General features: G+C 48.7%; 1 protein-coding gene across 2 annotated transcripts in view; it reads right to left on the reverse strand.

The window, feature by feature from the left end:
- Positions 1-3,836: 3,836 nt before the first annotated feature.
- EHHADH (enoyl-CoA hydratase and 3-hydroxyacyl CoA dehydrogenase) overlaps positions 3,837-20,496 on the reverse strand; it is a 33,514-nt gene continuing 16,854 nt past the window's right edge. For both annotated transcript variants that reach the window (XM_051625926.1, XM_051625925.1), the window contains exons 5-7: positions 20,107-20,211; positions 14,236-14,577; positions 3,837-6,197 (exon numbers count right to left, since the gene is read on the reverse strand). In XM_051625926.1, coding sequence (XP_051481886.1) covers positions 4,927-6,197; positions 14,236-14,577; positions 20,107-20,211 — 1,718 coding nt within the window. In that variant the 3' untranslated portion in view covers positions 3,837-4,926. The remainder of the gene's footprint in view (positions 6,198-14,235; positions 14,578-20,106; positions 20,212-20,496) is intronic.

Below are 20,496 nucleotides of genomic sequence, written 5' to 3' on the forward strand. Positions count from 1 at the left end.
TGGACGGAGCAGGGCACCGCGCTGCGTGCGGGGTCCTGGCCTGGGGCACATGCAGCTCTTGGCCAGTGCTTATTTCCTCACGCTAAGTTATCTCACCAGGCAAAACCACTTCTTTTAAAAGCACCGATGAACTTTGTCTTCCATTTTGTAAAATAATCAGTAGGTACCTTGGTTAATATCATGATATTAACGTGCATGGTTGTTTTCTGGCCGTTGCATCTTCAGGCCAGACTTAAAGCTTGGATTTATCTTAGGCTGTGGCTACATGATCTGGTTTCATAAGTGTAGTGGTGGGCTTGTTTCCCTGTCATGTTGGACAGTAAATTGTGTTTTCATTGCCCTGCTGCTCGGTTTTAAGAGAGCTGAAGTCAGCTTTCTGCTAGAAGAGAAACTGGTGATTTTCCTAGTCGCCACTATCCAACAGCTTGTTGTCAAAAGTGGTCAGACAATACTAATTTTTCCGTGTTCTCCAGAATATTCCCAGGCAGTTCCTCCGAGGTTTGTCCTTGGGATAGATGCCCAGAGGTGTCCCCATGCTGTACACCCTCCTGAAGATGTGCTGAGTGAATCCTTTGCTTCCTGCCAACAAAAAGAGCTTCAGAGCAACCATGGTGTATTGCTGTGATCAGCTTCACGGGTAAAAACAAGAGTTATGGGTCGTAGCTGCAGCACAGAGGGCTGGACTGAGGTTTTGAGCCACCCCTGCCTGTGGTCCCTGACTGTCAGCACAGACCTGCTCCCTGCAGCACTGCTGGTGGGACATTTCACTGCTCGCACTGGTGCTGAGCTGGGCACAAGGCTGAGACCCACCAAAACAGCACCTAGAGGTGAGCAGTTCCTGCCCCATGCACTGCCCTGTCCCTGGGTCAGGCTGCCAAGCCCTTTGCCATCTGCAGCTCTGCAGTCCCCCCCACTCACCCACCCACAGCCCCTTTCCCCCCAAAGCACAGGTGTTGGGGGATGGAGTTTAACCAGCCAGACAGCACGGGGCTCTCTTGGGGGCATCCTCTGCCCCGTGTGACAGTGGAGGCTGCACAAAAAGGTCCTGCTGGTCCCTCCTGAACTGAACCCTCCTCCCTTGTTGCTAGGAACAGGGAGAGCTCTGCCTGGCAGATGGGCTGTGTGCCAGAGTGGGAGGGCAGACACTTGGCTCCTTCCATGCCAGGCAGTAGGTGCCTGCCCCATGGCTGCCCTTCCATGGGCCTGGGGAGTCTTTCCCTCCCTCCTGCAGCGTCCCAGTGGGAGCCCTGGGCACCTGTGTCCCAGCTTTTATGCCTTCTTCACCTGGGACGTGCAAGTGAAGGCTACAGCCTCTGCCTCTCAGCAGGCTGATTGCCCACACAGCCTGAGGAAGAGCTTCACAGCAGGTAAAGGGTGATTCTGGGACTGGATTGCTGGGACAAAAGCAGTCAGAGCTGGCTGAGGGAGACAGGGAGGTTTACACCGTGCTTCAGGAACTGCACCCACTAAGCTCAGCCAAACTGGGAAGGAGGTGGGTGCTCACCTGCAATGTGGAGCCTTCCTTGGCACTGGTCACCAGGACTGAGGGAGCTTCACGGGCCTTTAGGTTTCAAATGCTTCCAGGGTTAATGCACTGGAAAGTGACTTTCCTGAATCACTCCTCAAGGCTTTGTTTTGCCAAGAGCCCCCTGGAATCTGCAAACATTCGGGACCTTGTTCAGCTGGTTGCAAGCAGAGGAGACACTGACTGCAAAATCAGGTGCTTCTTTGACACTGTTCTGTTGTCCTCCTGTTCCCTGGAGTCCACCAGCAGCAAAGAGGGGCTGCAGCTCAGGTCCCACGAGACCCCCAGCCCAAGGAGAGCTGCCTCTTCTTCCTGCTGGCACAAAGCCTTCCCTCTCCACTGCTGTTTCACCTCCAGAGCTGTGCTCAGACCCCGCCTGGGCTGTCAGATCATTTTCTGTTCACAAGAAATAAAGCAAAGGAAGGTGAACGATGGGCTATAGAAACAGATGCAAGTGGTTCTGATGAGACTCAAGTGCCCTGTCCAGTTTGGAGATGCACTTCAGGACAGCACTTCTGAGCAAGCCAAAAGGCAGGGAGCTTTTTGCTGTCCTTTGAAGGCCCAGTGCTGCAGGGGACGCTGATCAAAGCTAAAGCCATTCTCTCCTTTGGTGCACTCCCATTTTTTACTGTTTTGCAAAATGCCTGTGGCTGAACAGTTAATGGAGGCATCTGCTGCACTGGCAGAGTTCATGGACTTAATTAAAGACATCTAACAACTCTGCAGCTGCATGAGAGAGACCATGGGTACTCGCAGGGCTGAAACTAAATATCCTCAGCACTGAAGGCAAGAGTCCCTGCTGTGCAGAAAGCGTAGATCTGCAGCCAGAGAATCACATGAAAGCAGAAGTGGAGCCCAAAGATTAAGGATGGACTAGAGCCAGCTTGCAATGTGTGTTGCCAAGGCCTCCCTGTGCTGGAGAACTGTACATCCTCAGTGCACTCACACAGCTCAGGATGGTCAGATTTGCCGCAAGCCCAGGACATTCCTCGCCAGCGGGGATGGTTTTACCTGGAAAACATTTTCAGTATCTTTTCTCACCAAGTGAAAATAAGTTAGCTGGTTTGAAAAGGCAGGTGGGAAAATGAATCCTCTACCAAGTGGTGATCAAGTTCTCCTCTGCGTGGGGCCATTTTCTCTCCTGGTGAAATGAAGAAGCATTTCTCTCAGGGGTGTATTTCTGGTGTCGTGTATTTGAGCTGATCGGGGACTTTGCAAGCTGTTGTTTTAACAACCCACCGAAGAGGCTCACAGAACAGGCTGGTGCTTTCTGATGAGATGTGTGTCAGCAGACACCCAAGGCTTCCAGTCAGGCTGGGGAGCGTGTGCTGCTGCCCCGGGGCTGGGGGCTGCTGAGCTGTGGTTGTCCCCGGGTGTGCTCTGACCCCACGGGGAGTGGAGGGGCAGGAACACCCCTGCTCTCCTGCAGCTGCCAGTGCAGCCCCTCAGCACCAGCAGTGTCCCTGCTGGCCAGCGGGGACGTGCAGCAGACAGATCAATGCTGTGCTGCCTGGGGAGACAGGAATTCACAAACACGCTTCTGTCAGCAGAGACACTGCTGGTGTGAACGGCCTCTGCTCTCAGCAGTCTCCGTGAGGAGAGATGAGAAGGGGAACGGGCACGTTAAAGGGGTCAGCACAGAAAGAGCTGCATGTGAGGAAAGAAGTTTTGGCTTCAGGGTAGAAGCTGATGGGTCTTGATGTCCCGAGGGCAGCATCTCTCCTGCAGAGGAAGGGCTGCCCCTGCTCTGCAGCCTGCTCCTCCTCCAAGGGCAACTGCCCCTTCCCAGCTCCTCCCCAGTGCGGGTGAGCCCGAGGCACAGCAGAGGGGAGGTCATCCCAGGCAGTGCATCGTGTCCAGAGGTGACAGGACAGTCACCAGCACCAGCCAGTGCTGCTGGGCAACGTGTCACCCGGAATCCGCAGGCGCAGGAGCCGCGTGTCGCCCCGGGCTGCTCCAGCTGTGCCACACAGCTGTGCCACCTGCGACCTGCCGCAGGGCCTGGGCCGGCAGAACCCCTGGGCCTGGAGAAAAGCCTCCCTGGAACCAGGTGCTTGGGATGGCTTCTGACTTCTGAAGGGTCTCCTGCCCTCGGTTTTGCACCCTCACCCACTGCGGGAGAGGGGCGGGCAAAGGGCAGAATAAGACACGTTTAGGAAACAAGCAGCATGCAGGCTTTCCAGCCACAAGCTCCTCCACAAACGGGAAAATCATCCCTTTCTACTGCACAGAGAAGTGATGGAGGTATGTATAAAGAAAGAACAAGCACATTTTCCTTTTTCTGCATTCCCATACAGTATCATATCACCCGTTATTAGAGAATTCAAGCACTTTTATTTAAATAAAAAGCAAAAGTTAGTTATCAAAGTGTCAGGCCTGGAGCAAGTTTGGCTCACTCTGTTCTCTTCTAGAGCTCTGCTGCCTCCCTGCCTGCCTGCAGCACCTCTCCTGCCTGCACAGCTCTGGAGTCATGCACTTCTGTGTGTGCCCCTGTCCATGTGGAAACCCAAGTCAGGCTTCAGTCTGGTCCACTAGAGCATTCTGAGCCCCAAGACCTGGCCGTAGCTGTAGGCAGCCCAGACAGGGGGAGTGATGGCAACACACTTCCACACTCAAGAGGTGCCAGAAGATACTTCTACTTGGACAAAGGCTGGTGGGGATAATACCAGAGGATGAAGTCAGGATGCAGAAGGCCAGTCATGAGCCAGCACCACAGGACAGGTTAGTCAGGTTGATGCGTTTCAGGCTTTTCTGGCATTTATTAGAATCTCCCCTGCAGCAGGGAGGAGGTTCCAGCCCTGCTCCTTGCTCTTTGCCCAAACCTGTTCTCTCCAACTGATCTGGCTTTCCCTCTTCAAGGTGCCACCTCTCCCCCAGCTGAGGGAAGGGAACAGGCTCCAGCTGGCTGGCTTTGGGAGAGCCAGGGAATCCAGTAGAGGTGGGCTGCACAGGAATGACCAGAAAAAACTGGGAAATAGGTTTAAGGCAGGATCTGGTAGATCTTTGTCTGGGGTGAATTGTGGTAATTTTGCCTCCCACCACGATTTGCCATGTGGGCTGTAGATGCTGCTCCCTCCCTTCCCCAAGGATAGGCTGGAAGAGATGCAGGGCTGTGAGGATCTGAGGGCAGAGCAGAATGAGACAGGCCTTTATGCAGCAGCGTGCAAAGCAGGTGGGTAAGGATGGGGGTGAGGAGGGGGTGGGTGGTGGCAGTGGCTGCCTGCAGCAAGAGGGAGATTGAGATCAATCATCAGCCCAAGTCATTCTCTGCAAAGGCCCAGGAGGTCAGTGACGTTTTTACCAGCACTTTGGTTTTGATTAGAAAAGACAGTGCAATTACAGCACCTGTTTCACAAGATCAGCCTCCACTGCTGGGGGCTCCACAGCAGGCACTGAGGGGATCACAGCTTGTTGCTTGGCTGGCTGAGGCAGGACACCCAGTCTTTGAGGGGAGGGCTACCCAGAGCTACCAGCTTTTTCAGCAGGGCACTGGGCTGTAGCTCAGGAACATCAGGGTGGGCCACAGAGTATTTCTGCAGTTTAGCTAGAACACGAGGGAGCCCAACGGTGGAGGCATAGAACATGGGCCCCCCCTTGTGCCTTGGCCACCCGTAGCCATTGATATAAATGACATCCAGGTGTTCTGGGCCAGATGCTATTCCCTCAGCCAGGATCTTAAACCCTTCGTTGATGAGGGGAAACAAACAGCGCTCCAGGATCTCCTCCTGGTCTATAGAGCGGGTCTTGATGCGATGGGTGTCCCTGTACTGGGCCAGGAAGTTGTGGAGCCATGGATCTGGCTTGGCTGTCCTGCCCCCAGCCTTCTCATACTGGTACCAGCCTCTCCCAGTTTTCTGGCCAAACCTGCCCTGCTCACAGAGGAGGTCGGGCAGGGGGCTGTAGCGCTGGCCGTGCCGCTGGCGGGCGGGTGTTCCTGCAGGCAGCGAGGGGCCCGTGAGGCCCTGGCCCTTTCGAGACCTCCAGCCCACATCCAGCCCTGCCAGGTCAGACATTCTGAAAGGTCCTATCTTAAACCCGAAATCTTCAAGCACCTGATCTACAGCTTCTGGTCTGCTTCCTTCCTCTAAAAGGAAGACTGCCTGTTGAACGTACGGAAACATCATTCGGTTCCCAACAAACCCAAAACAATTCCCTACCACCACTCCAACTTTCTTCAGGGCTTTGGCTAGCTGCATAGCAGTGGCAATGGCCACGGGGGATGTGTGGTGGCCATAGATTATTTCTACTAGCCTCATCACATGAGCAGGGGAGAAGAAGTGTGTGCCAATGACCTGCTGTGGGTGGCTGGTGGCAGCAGCTATCTCATCGATGTTCAGGGCTGATGTGTTTGTACACAGAAAGGCCCCTGGCTTGCAGATTTTTGATAGCTTCTGGAATATTTCCTTCTTTAGTGCCATGTTCTCAAACACAGCCTCAATAACTAGATCTACATCCCACAACACATCAAAGTCCACAGTGAACTGGAGACGTGCAGGGTCATGGAAACCCAGGGTTTGGGTGCCCTGCTCCATTTTCATAGCCTCACGTTCCAAAAGGAGCATCACAGCTTTTCTTCCGGTGTTCAGATACTCCAGATTCTGCTCCAGGGCTACCACGGGTATGTTGGCTTTAACCAGTGAAGTCACAATGCCTCGGCCCATTGTTCCCAGCCCTGGGGATAAAATTGAGACAGAATCAGAGACTAGGAATAGAAAATGTTACAATTAATCACTCGACAGCAGCACTTCCCCGTATCTCCAGGGTAGAGTGGGAGCCTGTGCAAAATGAGCAGTGCACAGGGAGACAAAAAGAACTGAGGACTGAGGAAAAGGAAGGTGAATTCTCCCATTCAGTGAGTCTAAATGTCTGAAAAGCAGAAGCATAATGGCAAGTTAATGTCCTCACAAGCTTCCAAAATACCAGTGGGACTCACTCCAATGTGTGCAGACTGTGTGATTCATGTCTTCTCCCTGCAACGTTTTATACCTGTGGAAACCAGCATCATTTAATGAGTTAGAACCTGGGGATCAAAGACAGGAGAGCTGAGTTTCAGCTTCAGCCCTCTTAACAACTTCCAGCAGGTAGTTTCATGAGCAAGCTCCAGGCTGGGAATATCAGTGCCCCTCTGTTCCGCTGAGATGGTCCTTTATGGGCGCTCACAGAGGAATATCCGTGCAAGCAAACAACTGCACCTGGACATTTTCACACCAGCAAAGCTCAGACTAGTGGTTTCTCCCTCTTTCCAAGCTTCCTCTTTGTCCCCTTCCTCTTCTCCCTTGGCACTGGTATAATCTCTGATGCAAACAGAATTCAGCTGATTTTGGACACTGATCTCTAAATTTTGTCTCTAATGTCTTCTATGTGTCTTGTCACCAGATCAAAGAGGATGGAACTAACACACTGTTCTTTATCCAGATTTCAACATCTTCTGTCTCCTTTTTAATCACTCTGGAATGTCAGCAGCCTTTTGTTTGCTGTTTGCACTTTTTATCAGGCATCTCTGCCCACTGAGAACTCTTCAAGTCCTCCAACACAGGCCATTCCTAACTTCTGAAGATTCTCAAAGACACAGTCTTCCATGTGCAACCAAACAGTTAAAGGGCTTGCCCAGAATTCTCCTAACAGCATCCATTCAAGATGTTTGGGTTTTTTTCCCCTAACATCTCTAAATGTGCTACTACCAGCTCCTACCCCCAGGAATATCAGTGTAGAGACTGTTGGCTTGATCCCTTCCTTCCTTCTGAGCCCTTCCACCAGCTCCGCCTTCTAACTTGAACTGAAGCTGCACACTTACACTTCCCTGTGATACAATCCACACAATTTATCTTGCTTCCCATGAGGGAGGCTTTTTGGACTAAATTAAAACAAACTAGTAAAAGAAGACCAGCACATTTTAACCAGCTTTAAAAGTGCAAAGCATCTGAATGGGAGGATTACTAATATCCTAAATAAAGCAACAACTAGACAAAGTACAGGCTTGTTATAATTCTGTAGAAATGATTTTTTTAATCCAGGTTTACAAATTAAAGTCAGCTAAACAAATAAACAGAAACAAGGGGATTAAAAAATTTGTCTAAAGCAGCTTTGTAAAGAGGAGCTGAAATAATGTCATCATTTAAACAAGTGCCAGCAAACAAGGTCAAACAAGGTGGTATGTCTTCCCTGCAAGCTACACACCATGGGTTAGTTCTGTCCACACAAGACATTGAAACCATCCCCTGCTTAGCCACAAGAAGAGAGTTTTTACAGACATCACTATCTGGCAGCCTCCTTATAAATCATGACACTCCCAAGCTCATGCTGAAGCTCCTTTCTAGGAAATTAGATTTACTGCTTCATAATCAAGTACTGTGAAAACCTGATTTGAAAGTAAAACTAGAATAACACGAATCAGTTCCAGTATTTCAGTGTCCATGGTTTGGGGACTGAAAAACCCCAAACAGAAATAGCTCCTTCCACTGTGCCGCATACTCAGAGCCTCAGATGTGGTGGCAGGGACAGCTGGAGACAGTTCTTATCCTGTCTTTGGTGAGCTGCACAGGCTGCTTTCTTCTGAGACAGCATGGGAGGCAACCCACCACCTCCTGCATACCCACCAAGCCCCATCTTTAATGCTTTCTGTAGACATCAAGGTTCTGCAGTTCCACATCTGGGTTCTTAATGACTCTTTCTTGAAGTCTCTTCTTCCTTTCCAGACTGGAGACCTGGGATTTCTCCGTAGAATTTCCAAGCTCTACTAAAGAAGTAACACTCACATCCTGGGCCTTATTAACTCCTATCTCTCTCAGCTTCAGACTCATGACTGAAATCTTAGCAGATCTCTCACGATGTGAACATGCTGCTTCTAAACCAAAACCTCTTCCATGAGCAGAGCTTCTCCAGCCTCCTTTTCAAGGCAAGTTCTGCAGAGGCATTAGCTGATCTCCCTGTTTGCTTTCATCCACACGTAGTGTGAGTTCTCCCACCTAGGTTTTAGCCAGCCCATGACAGACAAGCATACATACTTGTAGTACTCCACTTTCTAGGCCATGGGAATAGGCTTATGGATAAGATAAGAGCTTGCCAAGCTTGTTTCTGACCTAGAAAAGCTGTCTCTCAACTCACTACATAACTCTTCAGTGGCCTGTACGAAATGATGTTTAATGAAGCTGGCAGAGAGAGTAATGAAAGCCCCAAGGGTTTTGTTACATTCGAGCTTGCACAGCATGACTCCCCTGGAATTATTTTCTAAAGCTGGGCTATAAACCCAAGGAGAGATCTGGCAATCTAGCAGGGAAAGAAGCACTTCTGAGGACTTCTCTTTTCAATCTGTAAAGCCTAGTGATCTTGGGGAAGAAGACATTAGAGATTAAAAAAAATGGTAGGGCCTTTTCTGTGTGGAAGGCTGTAGAAGAAAGAGAAAGGGAAATGTCACATGCTCAGCTCAGATCACAGACCAAAACATGGCCAGGAACTCCTCCAGAATTTCTACTGGAAATTTCTACTCTTTTCTTCCTCAATAGTGCTCTCATTTCCCCCCGACCATGAAAAAACTTTCTATTCTTATATTCCATGTAGGGGATAGTTCTCAGAGCTGTGTTACCATCTTTCATGCCCAGGACTTTGAAAAGACTGAGATCCTCTTCAGGAAAAAGCACATCTTGCTTCTGGTCTTTTGAGGTGAACTGTAGCTTTGACATATAAATAAACCCACCCTTGAGCCCATGTAATTTCAGGCCAAACATGGATATGACAAATCCATTCGCTGGGCAAGCTGAGTGAATGATGACTGTTAATTATTGATCTGTCACATGAGATACTTAGAATAAGAAAAATAATGCAAAACTAATTGAAGGACTTTAAAAACAGAGTTCAAAACTAATTAACTCAAAATCTGTACAAAGCAACTCATGCACAGTCACACACACTGGAGAAATACAGATCAGTGGAAAGTATCCTGAATTATAATGAATATTTGGACTTTAAAATGCTGGGCAATGGAAACAATACTTTGCTAAAAATATGCAAAGACTGTTTCAGTTTTCCTGCTGAAACCAACAATGAGCACTTGGCAGTGGTGGATTGCTACAGGCTGGAGTTGCTTCTCCATCTCACTATTTCAGGGTATTAATTGCAAGCAGAAAGAATGTGACACTCAAGGCAAGCAGGGAGCTCTCTCCAAGTTCCTGGACAGACAGGGGAGCCACAAAGCAAGTGGCACTGCTGCCATACCCTAAAGGTCCTCTGTGCCTAAGGAAAAGGTGCTGAAGGAGGAGGAAGTCAATGTGATCTCAGTTGCTTCTCATTGTGCAGCAACAAAAGAGGGAAGCAGCAGCACGCTCTGCATGTGAAACTTTCACTTAGTGTGTGACACAGCACAACACTGTCTGCTGGAAAAGGGGGTGTATGTGATTCCTGGCCATCCCAAAGGGATACAACATCTTGCTCTGCCTCCCATCCTCTCTGCAGTGACAACAGAGGATCACCTTGGTAGACTCAGTAATTACATGAATGAGCAGCACTATTTGAAAAGGTGCCAGTCCCTCAAAAATCATCCATAAAATTTGGATTTCTGATGCTGCAAGAAGGTACTTAAGACCAAGAATGTGAAATTAAGAGGTACTGTACAGGGTGGTACTGGCTGGAGAATGACCTTTTGTTAGAGCAGCCTGAAAGGAAAAATACAGTTGTATTGATGTGTTCTATGCCTGTCTCTGACAAACTTGCAATTTCACTGATATCAAAAGACAAAATAGGAGAAAAACCTTCCAGAGGAAGGAGAAAAAGCACCATAGGGTGGCAGAAAGAAGTGAAGCAAAGCAGTGATATTAAGATGTGGTGTGGGATGCAGAGTGAAAAGGAGGTGATCAATAACCTTCTAAATAGGTGATGTCACTTATCAAATGAAGCATCATGGGAACAAGCAGCATAAACAAGGAGGGTACAACTGTGGGGAGGGGTGGGGGGTTGAAGCAGTGACTCAGAGAAGGCATCAAAGCTTGGGTAAGGGGGGAGGCCCTGAGTGCACTGATCAGCTTTAGTGACCCTGACCAGCTGCAGCTGGAGCCTCCACCCACACCCCCTGCCCATTGGCCTCTCAGCCCCATTTAAGCTCAGACCTGGGCTTCCCTTCCTTTCCTAAGCTGTGTTGGAGGGTTCTGGTGTTTCACTGTGGCTGTGCCAGGATGTGGACATTGCTGGTCCAGACCTCAGCCTGGCTTCCCAACTTTAACTTGGACCAGCACCATCATGTGAAATTTGTGTGATCATCTCTGCTTCTAGGAGATCCTGGCCACAATCTCTGGGTCTGCCCTGCCTGCCTTACTCAGGTACTGTAAATAATTGATTGCTACAGCAGTGGGTTGTGCTGCCATCCAGAGGGAGAAGGGGTTGATAGGTACTTCAGGAAGTTGAGCAAGGGGAAGTGCAAAGTCCTGCACCTGGGGAGGAATGGTCCTCTGCACCAGTCTATGCAGGGGCTGGCTGACTGGAAAGCAGCTCTGCAGAAAAGGACCTGGGGGTCCTGGTGGACACCAAGTTGTCTGTGAGCAGCAATATGACCTTGTGATAAAAAAGGCTAATGGTATCTGGGGCTGTGTTAGGAGGAGTCTCACTGCCAGGGAGGTGATCTTTCCTCTCTACTTACCACTGGTGAGACCATGCCTGGAGTACTGTGTCCAGTTCTGGACTTCCCAGTACAAGAGTGAGATGGAGCTACTGGAGTGGGTTCAGTGAAGGGCTGTGCAGGTGATTAAGGGACTGGAGTGTATCTCTTATCAGGAGAGGCAGAGAGAGCTGTGACTCCAGCCCAGAGAAAGCTTGGAGGGACTCTCATCAATGAACAGAAATACCCAAGGGGCAGGTGTAAAGAAGATGGAACCAGACTCTTTTAGGTGGCCCCTGGGGACAGGACCAGAGGCAATGGGCACAAACTGAAATCCAGAAGGTTCCATCTTTTCAATATAAGGGTGGCCGAGCACTGACACAGGCTGTCCAAAGAGGTTGTAGAGTTTTCATCCTTGGAGATATTTAAAAGCTCTCCCCAGGATGTGATCCTGGGGACCTGGCTCTAGGTGGCCCTGTCTGAACAGAGGGGTTGGGCAAGATCACCTTCAGAGGTCCCTTCCAGCCTCAATGATTCTGTGATTCCATGATTCTGTCCCCCCGGGAGGTGTTACTGCCACTGGCTTTGGCTCCCCATCCCTGGGACCCAGCTGCTTCCTGCCAGTAGATAATGAACAGGATGTGTTGAACAGGGCTGTCACCTTGAGCATACCAAGTAGGTGCAAGTAAGAAACATCTCAGTACCTGGTCTTAGTCTAGTTACTCTTAGAACACTGTTCCCCCTTTGGCTGTGCACCCGTTACAAATCAGGGTAAGTCCAGAGTTGTGGAAATGACCAGAGTGTGACAGATTGTGTTCTGAGTAAAAATGTCAAAACACTTGGTATCCTGGGGTGCAGTAAGAGGAGTGTGTCCAGCAGATGAAGGGAGGTTCTCCTCCCCCTCTACTTGGCCCTGGTGAGACCTCACTTGGAATGTCGTGTCCAGTTCTGGGCTGCCCAGTTCCAGAGGGACAGGGATCTACTGGGGAGAGTCCAAGGGAGGCTGTGAGGATGATGGAGGGACTGGAACACCTGCCTGATGAGGAAAGGCTGAGAGACCTGGGGCTGTTCAGTCTAGAGAGGAGAAGCCTGAGGGGGATCTAATGAATGTCTATAAATACATGAGGGCAGCAAGAAGGCAGGACAAGCTCTTGTCACTTGTGCCCTGGGACAGGACGAGGGGCAATGGATTCAAACTGGAGCCCAGGAAGTTTCACCTCAACATGAGGAAGAACTTCTTTCCTGTGAGGGTGACAGAGCCCTGGGACACGCTGCCCAGAGAGGCTGTGGAGTCTCCTTCTCTGGAGACTTTCCAGACCTGTCTGGATGCCTTTCTGAGTGACCTGCCCTGGTTTTGGTCCTGCTCTGGCAGGGAGGTTGGACTTGATGATCTTTGGATCCTTTCAACCCCTAATATTCTGTGATTTATTCTGCAAAACGTTAAGTTAACTTCAGCAGAGTCTGTAACCAGCTACAAAATCATAGAAAGGTGAGGCTGAGGTTGAGGCAGTTTCAGACCAGAATTCAAAAACTTGTCTGGAGATGAGGTGCAAATATTTAATCCAATGGATGAGAGATGTAGTCTGGCCAGTTCAGTTTGGAAATAAGATAAAGATAATGTTTCTACTAGAAACTTGCAACTAGAGATGGCATCTGTCCTTAGAATGCCCTCTAGCTCAGTTTCAGCACCAAAATAAGCAGATCAGATCTAAACAGCCCTTCTGGCTAAACTGTCATTGTGACTGGGACTTTGCAAATGGATTATTTATGTTGGCATGATTTATCAGAATGTAGCAAAGAATGCCCATTCTAGGCACCTGGTCATTCCTGCCAAACTTCTGCACAGACCCTTCCTGCCAAAGCACACACTGCAATTCCTGACAGGTCAGCCCTGCATGTGTCCAAAGCACTGTACTCTTCAAGTCACCTGATAAACTTGGCAATAATTCATTCACCTGAACCCTGCAACAGCCACGGATCCTCCTTGCAAGGGTTGTTGGGCCAATGTTTAAAAACCATTTTAATGAGGAGTATAGCATGGCTGCTAATGAGGAAAAGGGAACTGCCAAAAAAAAGTGTTTCTATGGCCTGAAATGGGCTTTCACAGAGCTTACAAGGGCTTGTGAGTGAGAGGACAAGGGGGGATTAAAACTGGCAGAGGGGAGAGTTAGGTGAGACATGAGGAGGGAATTCTGGAGTGTGAGGGTGGTGAGAGCCTGGCCCAGGTTGCCCAGGGAAGCTGTGGCTGCCCCATCCCTGGCAGTGTTGAAGGGCAGGTTGGATGGGGCTTGGAGCAACCTGGGCTGGTGGGAGGTGTCCCTGCCCATGCAGGGGGTTGGATCTGGATGATCTTTAAGGTCCCTTCCAACCCAAACCAGTCTGTGATTATCCTGCAGAGTGCAAGAGGCCTGAGAAGTACCCAGGGAAGGGTAGTGTTGAGCTGGTGAGCTTTCTCTGAAACAGAATGGATGTTTTCCAAGTGCTCCATTACTTGTCTAACTGTATTTGAGTGCTACTATCAACAGGCAGAGCTGAAAGATTTTTTTTTAAAAATCTCAACAGTGCATCAAAGGTTTTATTTAAATTGCTCTCATAAAAAATTAATGAAGGCATTATCTTGCTGGGCTACAAAATGGCAGGAGTGGATCCCAGTGAGATGAAATACTCTTAAAATACAGCTGTCGAAACATTTTTGTATTAATATATCCCTGAGTGACTCTGCACATGCACTTGCAGTACAGAACTAGACCAGGAGAAGGAGAATTTCAGGCAGACTTGCTTGTAACATGGAACAAAGCCAGGACTCAACAGGATTTAAAGTGAGCTGACTGCTCATGATCTATAGATGAAGCTGCCTCTGAAGTGAGGGGAAGTTACTCTTTTCAAGAAAGAGGTGGCATCAGGTGAGAATCTAGTGTGGTGTGACTTTTTTCTGAGCTTAATAACGCAGTGACAACTTCCCTCCTTGAATGCCACCTATGGGTGGGGTGTATCTTAGCCCGGGCACCAGTGACTGCCAGGGAATCCCACTGCTGCTGGGAGTACAGCCACACGACCCTCCCCCCAGCCCCTCCTCAGCTCTGCTGTCGGCTGCACGGTCAGCAACCACCACAGCTTCAACCCTTACCTATCACGGCTGCCTTGCGGATGGGCTGAGGGGCGGCACTTCTCCAGGAAGCTCCCCTGGGTGTTGTCCACTTCTGCACGGCTCTCTCGGCGAAGAAGGCGTACTGCAGGGCCCGCGCCTGCCCGGAGCTCAGCAGCACCGCGAACAGCTCCCGCTCCCTCCGCACGCCCTGGGCAAAGGGCAGCTGTGTGGCTGCTCTCACCGCCTGCAAGCACAGCTCCGGAGCCAGGAAACCACGGGCCTGTTTCTTCAGCTTGGCGAAAGCCCCGTTGAGGAATGCTTCCATGTTGGGCAGTTTTGGAACCGGCTTCAGGCTGAGCCTGCGGGGTCCCAACGGCTGGTCTGGGGGGCAGAAAAATGGAGGCACTGAATGAAGCAGAAGGGGTGACAGGGAAGCTGGGGAGGGGCTTGGAACAAGGGCAGGGAGGGAGAGGACAAGGGGAATGGATGAAAAGTGGAAGAGGGGAGATTGAGGTGAGACATGAGGAGGGAATTCTGGAGTGTGAGGGTGGTGAGAGCCTGGCCCAGGTTGCCCAGGGAAGCTGTGGCTGCCCCATCCCTGGCAGTGTTGAAGGGCAGGTTGGATGGGGCTTGGAGCAGCCTGGGCTGGTGGGAGGTGTCCCTGCCCATGCAGGGGGCTGGAGCTGGATGATCTTTAGGGTCTACTCCATCCCAAATCAGTCTGTGAATGTATGTGGAAGACTACAGACCTTCACCCCTTTCTACAGACTGGGAATGTAGTTTTTTTTCCTCCTCAGCTTGCTGCATTAGGGCTTGTGTGGCACATCAGGGTCTAGAACTGAACTGACATTTCTCTTCAGCTTTCTGCTTGCTGTGACAATTACAATTTTTCAAGTCCCTTCAGATTTCAAAAAAGCAAGATTTCAATTTCAAAGCAGTAATTCTTTCCTTCTTTTTCTCAGCTGCACAGACTGCTCTGATTACTTCAGTTCTCTTACATTCCACAGTCCCAGCTGCCACATCCATAAGGCTGTTTCTATAAGCTGCAGGACTCAAGTTTTCCTCCAGTATCATTTAGTACCTGATGCCCAACTGACTTTGCTGGCCGGGTGCATTCCAGCCAGGGTCCTGACCCAGGCATTTAGAAGACAGACTGAGAAATACACCCTGACTTTAATTCTTCCTTGACAGCAGGAGCTCCTCTGTTTACTTTGGGACAAGCCAAGAGGACAGCTAACACAGCATGAGTTGGGGAGCAAATGAATAACAAGGGAGAGCTCATGCTTCTGTGTCAGCAAGGGGTGAACCAAGCAGCCACACAAACACCTGAGGCTCATTACAGACAGAGGTTGCTATGGTGATACCTAGACAGGATTTTAATTGAGAGAATTTAGTTACACTTCAGATGCCAAAATCCTCTCCAACTTCTTCAGAAGTACAAACCTTGGTGCCTGCTGTGAGACCTCTGATCTGTCCATACTCAGGTTCTTCCTATGCTCTTAAAGGCAGCTTTTCTCCATAAAGACCATGGAGGAACAAGATCAAAAACTCAGGATGTATTCCCTCAATATTTCAACATTTTCACAAAGACTCTTGTCATCACAGCCACACCCACATCATTGACTCTGCAGCCATGTTACTGCACTAGCTGCTGCAGTGCTGTTCCCAGGAGCACCTAGGATGGCCACCAAAGCAGGATGGTGGGTGGACCCCTCTCATGGGAACCTTCTGCTGAGAACCTTTCTGGTATACAGTCTCATTGCCCTAGCTTCTGGGATAAGCTCTGCCACGGGAGCACACTTCCATGGAAGGTGGCATATTGCATCCCCTTTTTCTTCCTGTCTGAGTTAGGGAAGTGGTGGTGCACCAGCAGAAGCCTCAGGAGCTGAGTTAGGGAAGTGGTGGTGCACCAGTAGAAGCCTCAGGAGCAGAAATCACACACAGGATGCAGAGCAGCAGTAATGGCAGCACTGCAATCACAGCTGCCCAAGGAACATGTCCTGACTCCAGCTCCAAGAGGAACAGAAACATGGGTTTCCAGGATGAGTTAAGACACTGATTTCCTGACATAAAGGTCTTCAGAGATCAGGCTTTTAAAATTAGCCTTTTAGAAAACATGGCAATGAACACTTGCTGGGCAAGTAGCTTCCCTTGCAATCGGGGTTCATAAAAAGAATGTTTTCCCATCAACAGTGAATCTAGCTGGTATCTGCCAGCATTGCAGGATTTAGTCAGGATAATGCTGCTTTGTTTTGGAAACCTTTGTTTCTCCCCTAAATATGTGTTTTTAATCCAGTAATGTTCTTTATGCATGGTCCTTTATTTAGAACTTAAATAGTGGGTTCCACTAGAGGAAACCTCAGGTCTGTCCCAGGAAGCAGATCTGGTGGCTGGAAGGCCACTTAGACTCAGCAGGTCAAAGGACTTCACATGACATCTCTGATGTGGAAAGGACTGGTAAAAAATGAATACTACTGGGAGCCATTAAGCATGGTCTTCAGATAGTAAATAGTACTTGTAAGCACAAACACTGATGGGGGGGACATGACAGAGTTCCTCAGAGTAGAAAAGAAAAGTAGTTCTCCTCAGGGTCATGTAATAAAACTTTTGTTTAGCTGTAAGCTAAAGAGATCATGTGAAGTATTTCTTCAGCATCTCATTGCAGTGCCTTTGCCTCTGGGATGCTAATAATAATTAGGGGCATAATTATGAACAGGAAAAAAGGATCTGAATCCAAACCTGGGAAGAAGAAATCAGCGTGGGACACTTGTGGCTTGATTTCTGAAATCAAAGCAACAGGAACACGATGAACAGATACTGGTAGTGCAGGGGAAAGTATCACCCATGCTCAGGCACAGATACCTGCTTTGTTTTACTAGGGTTTGTGGTCCAGGTGGCACAAAGGACAGACCAAGTCTAAAGTTCCTATCAGCAAAAGCAGCATGTAAGCATGCAATGTCAAAAATGGTGCTATTTAAAGCAACAACAAAATCCAAATGATCCCAGAATTGTAAACCCTGGAGATACTGCAGGACTCTGCATGCAAGAGGCAGAGCTAGCCCAGCCTTCCTGGTGCACTGAACTGCTGGTGGGTTTGAGACACAAAGCTGACAGTGGACCCCTGCTCCCCAGGCCTGCCTTTCACAGACTGGTTCTGCCAGAGAAGTACTTTGCTGGACCTTCTGCCTGAAGGTTGCAGCCAAAATCATGAGCCCTGCAGAGATTAAATTGCCTTTGTGTTGTCTGTCTTCCCAGAGATGATGATGTGCTGAAAGCCCTTGCAGCTGTCAGAAAGCCTTTCTCCAGAAGGCTCCATTTAGAGCATGCAATTACCAGCTCCTCCTTTGGGCTTTATGTGCCCCAGAAGGAACCCATGCTTCCTCCACAGTATTTGTAGCAACTTACAGTGAGAAACTCCTAATCATCTTTCCAGGCAGAGTGTAACACCCGTGGGGCCTGAGCTGGGCTCAGCTGAACTGATCTTGCGTGGCTCTTTGGGACAAGCCCCTGGCACTTCTGTGCTCTGAGGAGATGCTACAGGTCAACCAGCAGGTGTGGTCAGAAAGCAAGGGACGATGATCTATGAAGGGAGATCCAAGCACCCTGCTGTGCAGAGGATCTGCAGCCATTTTCTCCTCCAGCTGGGGACTTCATGCAGCAGGCCAGCAGGAGGTGGGCAGTGTGAGCTGCACAAGAAGCGCCAGCAATTTTCCTATTTTCTGATGCCATCAGGTGGACAAATTCTGTAATGCAGCGGTTATCTAGCACCTTTAGTGACCAGGACATTCTCCTCGTCTCCAAGGTTTTAGCTCCTGGCCATTCCTTCTAAAAAATGGCCTTCTGCAAAGTCCAATGAGATGAGCAGGAAAAAAATAAAGATTAGCTGACTTGCCAGTACTTTCACTGTTAAAGCACATTCTGTAAATGCCAGTAGAGCTGTTGGAAAGAGTCTTGAAAGCATTTTTGAAGTCCTGTTGGAGCTGGTACAGAAGTGAAGCACCTTCCATGACATTACTAATTTTTATGGGGGTAACTGGAACCAGCAATAAACAGAAAATTTACCACTAATAATAAGACTGGGACAGGCTACCTGCTGAACATCCAGCCAGGATCCTTGAATGCTCATCATAGAATCATGGAACAGTTTGGGTTGGAATCTGAAAGACTACCTAGTTCTAACCCCCCTGCATGGGCAGGGACACTTCCCACCAGTTCAGGTTGCTAATTATACAATTAAAAAATAATTTCTGTGTAGTGACAATTTCCAATGAAGATGAAGCCACAGAAGATGAATTTGCCAGTAGTGGTAGTGGACATAATTACAGGAAACATGTTACACCAAGGAATAGTGTTCTCTGATTAATTCCTGAGGCTCTCTAAGGTCAAGCTGACTTTCACAACTGTCAGCCAGTGTACAATGTCTGTCACAGAAAAAATAAGCATAGAAACAGCTAAATTTCACTTAATTTCAGACAGCATTTATTGAAATCCAGAACGCTCACTGGTTTGTCAGTTCTAGCAATGTATCTATTGCTCTGCTGCTACCATCAGTACTGGTATAGATTTTTATGCAGGAGATCACTCAGAAGCCCAGAGGTACATCAAAGGGAACACTGTTGGGTTAATTTGCCTGGATGAGCAATATTATTTAATTGCTCTCCCAACAGATAAACAAAGTTCTCAGTCAAAAAGGACAAAATCAAAGAACCAAAGTGTCTTTGTTTTTCTTAGAAGCCACAGTGAAGTACATCACCCATCTCTTGCTGAAGAATTATATATAAATGGTCTGATTACATAGAGGGAAAGAGAAACAAGGACTGCCTCTGTCAACCATCCTGCACTAAAAATGAAGCCCAAAAACACTGCTGGATAAATACAGGGGGAAGGAAGGGGATGTCCTGCAGAAAGCCTAGCCAAAGAATATCTTTTTGCTACTATCTGGTGAATCTCCAGTTGTAGGGAAGTATACAGGACACTGATCATTAAGAATAGCCCATCCATTGAGCTACCTGAAAGATATGGTGCACTCATCTAGAACAAAGCTCAGGCTGCTTCAGTTTCTAGCCCAGGGGAAGTGCTGCTACAGAGAAGAAAGGGCCTTGCTTGCAGTGAAGGGAACTGCAGGAGCAAAAGCAGCACCTCAGCCTGGGAAAGCATTGCCTATAGAGGCCACAGGATCTAAGCAGAAAGGGCTTCTTGCTTCCTTGCATGCATCTCATTGTGACAGCTCCAGATGAAATAATTGTTTCCAAAGGTACATGGAGGTTAGTAGTGGAAAAATATCCTGTTTTCTCTCACGATGATGCTCCTTGTGCTTCACAAGGAATGTTCCTGTTCCTCACTCCAGTGAATTTGATTTTGCTTTTCTAAGATGGGGAAAAAAATCTCTGCACATCACTCCCATGTCCACAGGCCATTTTTTTACATAGCAGCTAAAGTCCTAGGGACAGTTGCTTCTGGGGTCATGGGTCATTAAGCTGGGCTGAGGATGTGCCAGCCCCACTAGAAAGTTATTTCTGATGATCCATTATTGATGGTGCAGTCAGAATACATGCAATTCCAGCTGTGATCCAAAGCTATATATGGAAAGAGAGTATGCTCCCCAAAATCAGTGGAGTGCAGCAGCCCAGAGGAGCCTGGGAGTTTGGATATATAATTCAGAAGCAGGTGAATTTGATATGTATCTACTCTCTGAATCCTTACGTTGAATTTCTGGTGCTCTGCAGCAGCTGAGTTCTTCATTTCAGACAACAGAAAACAAGTTCTGCATTTATATCTGTCTTTCATGGCTGCCAAAACCCAGTGAATGGAGCATAGAAATTGGAACAAACTGGTGGGCTTTGTTTTGCCCCTCTCCAGCCCCGAAACATCACCAATTATTTCTTGGCATTGCTACAGTTCTTTCCTTACCAATCACTCTGTTTGCCAAGCAAATTGCTGCCTCAACTGTGTTTTCTTCCACAACTTCGTCAACCAGACCAAGCTTCAGTGCTTCAGTTGCTGGAATGTGTCTTCCTGTGATAAACAGATAAATAAGGTGACTACAATGAGACATGATGGGCAATTTCTTTCTTTTCCACCTGATAAAATGACTTCTGTGTAGCTGGCTTCAAATATGAGACATGCTCATCCTCAGGTACACAAAATGCATTCACTAACTACATGCCTCAGAAGCACGAATGCCCCTTTCTGAGCCCCTTTCATGAGTGGAAGTCAGCTGAATTTCAACCCAAGCAGCTACAGAGTCACAGAACTGTCAAGGTTGGAAGGGACCTCTAGAGATCATCCAGTCCAACCCCC

Source organism: Apus apus, chromosome 8, assembly GCF_020740795.1.
Source record: "Apus apus isolate bApuApu2 chromosome 8, bApuApu2.pri.cur, whole genome shotgun sequence".
NCBI lineage: Eukaryota > Metazoa > Chordata > Aves > Apodiformes > Apodidae > Apus > Apus apus.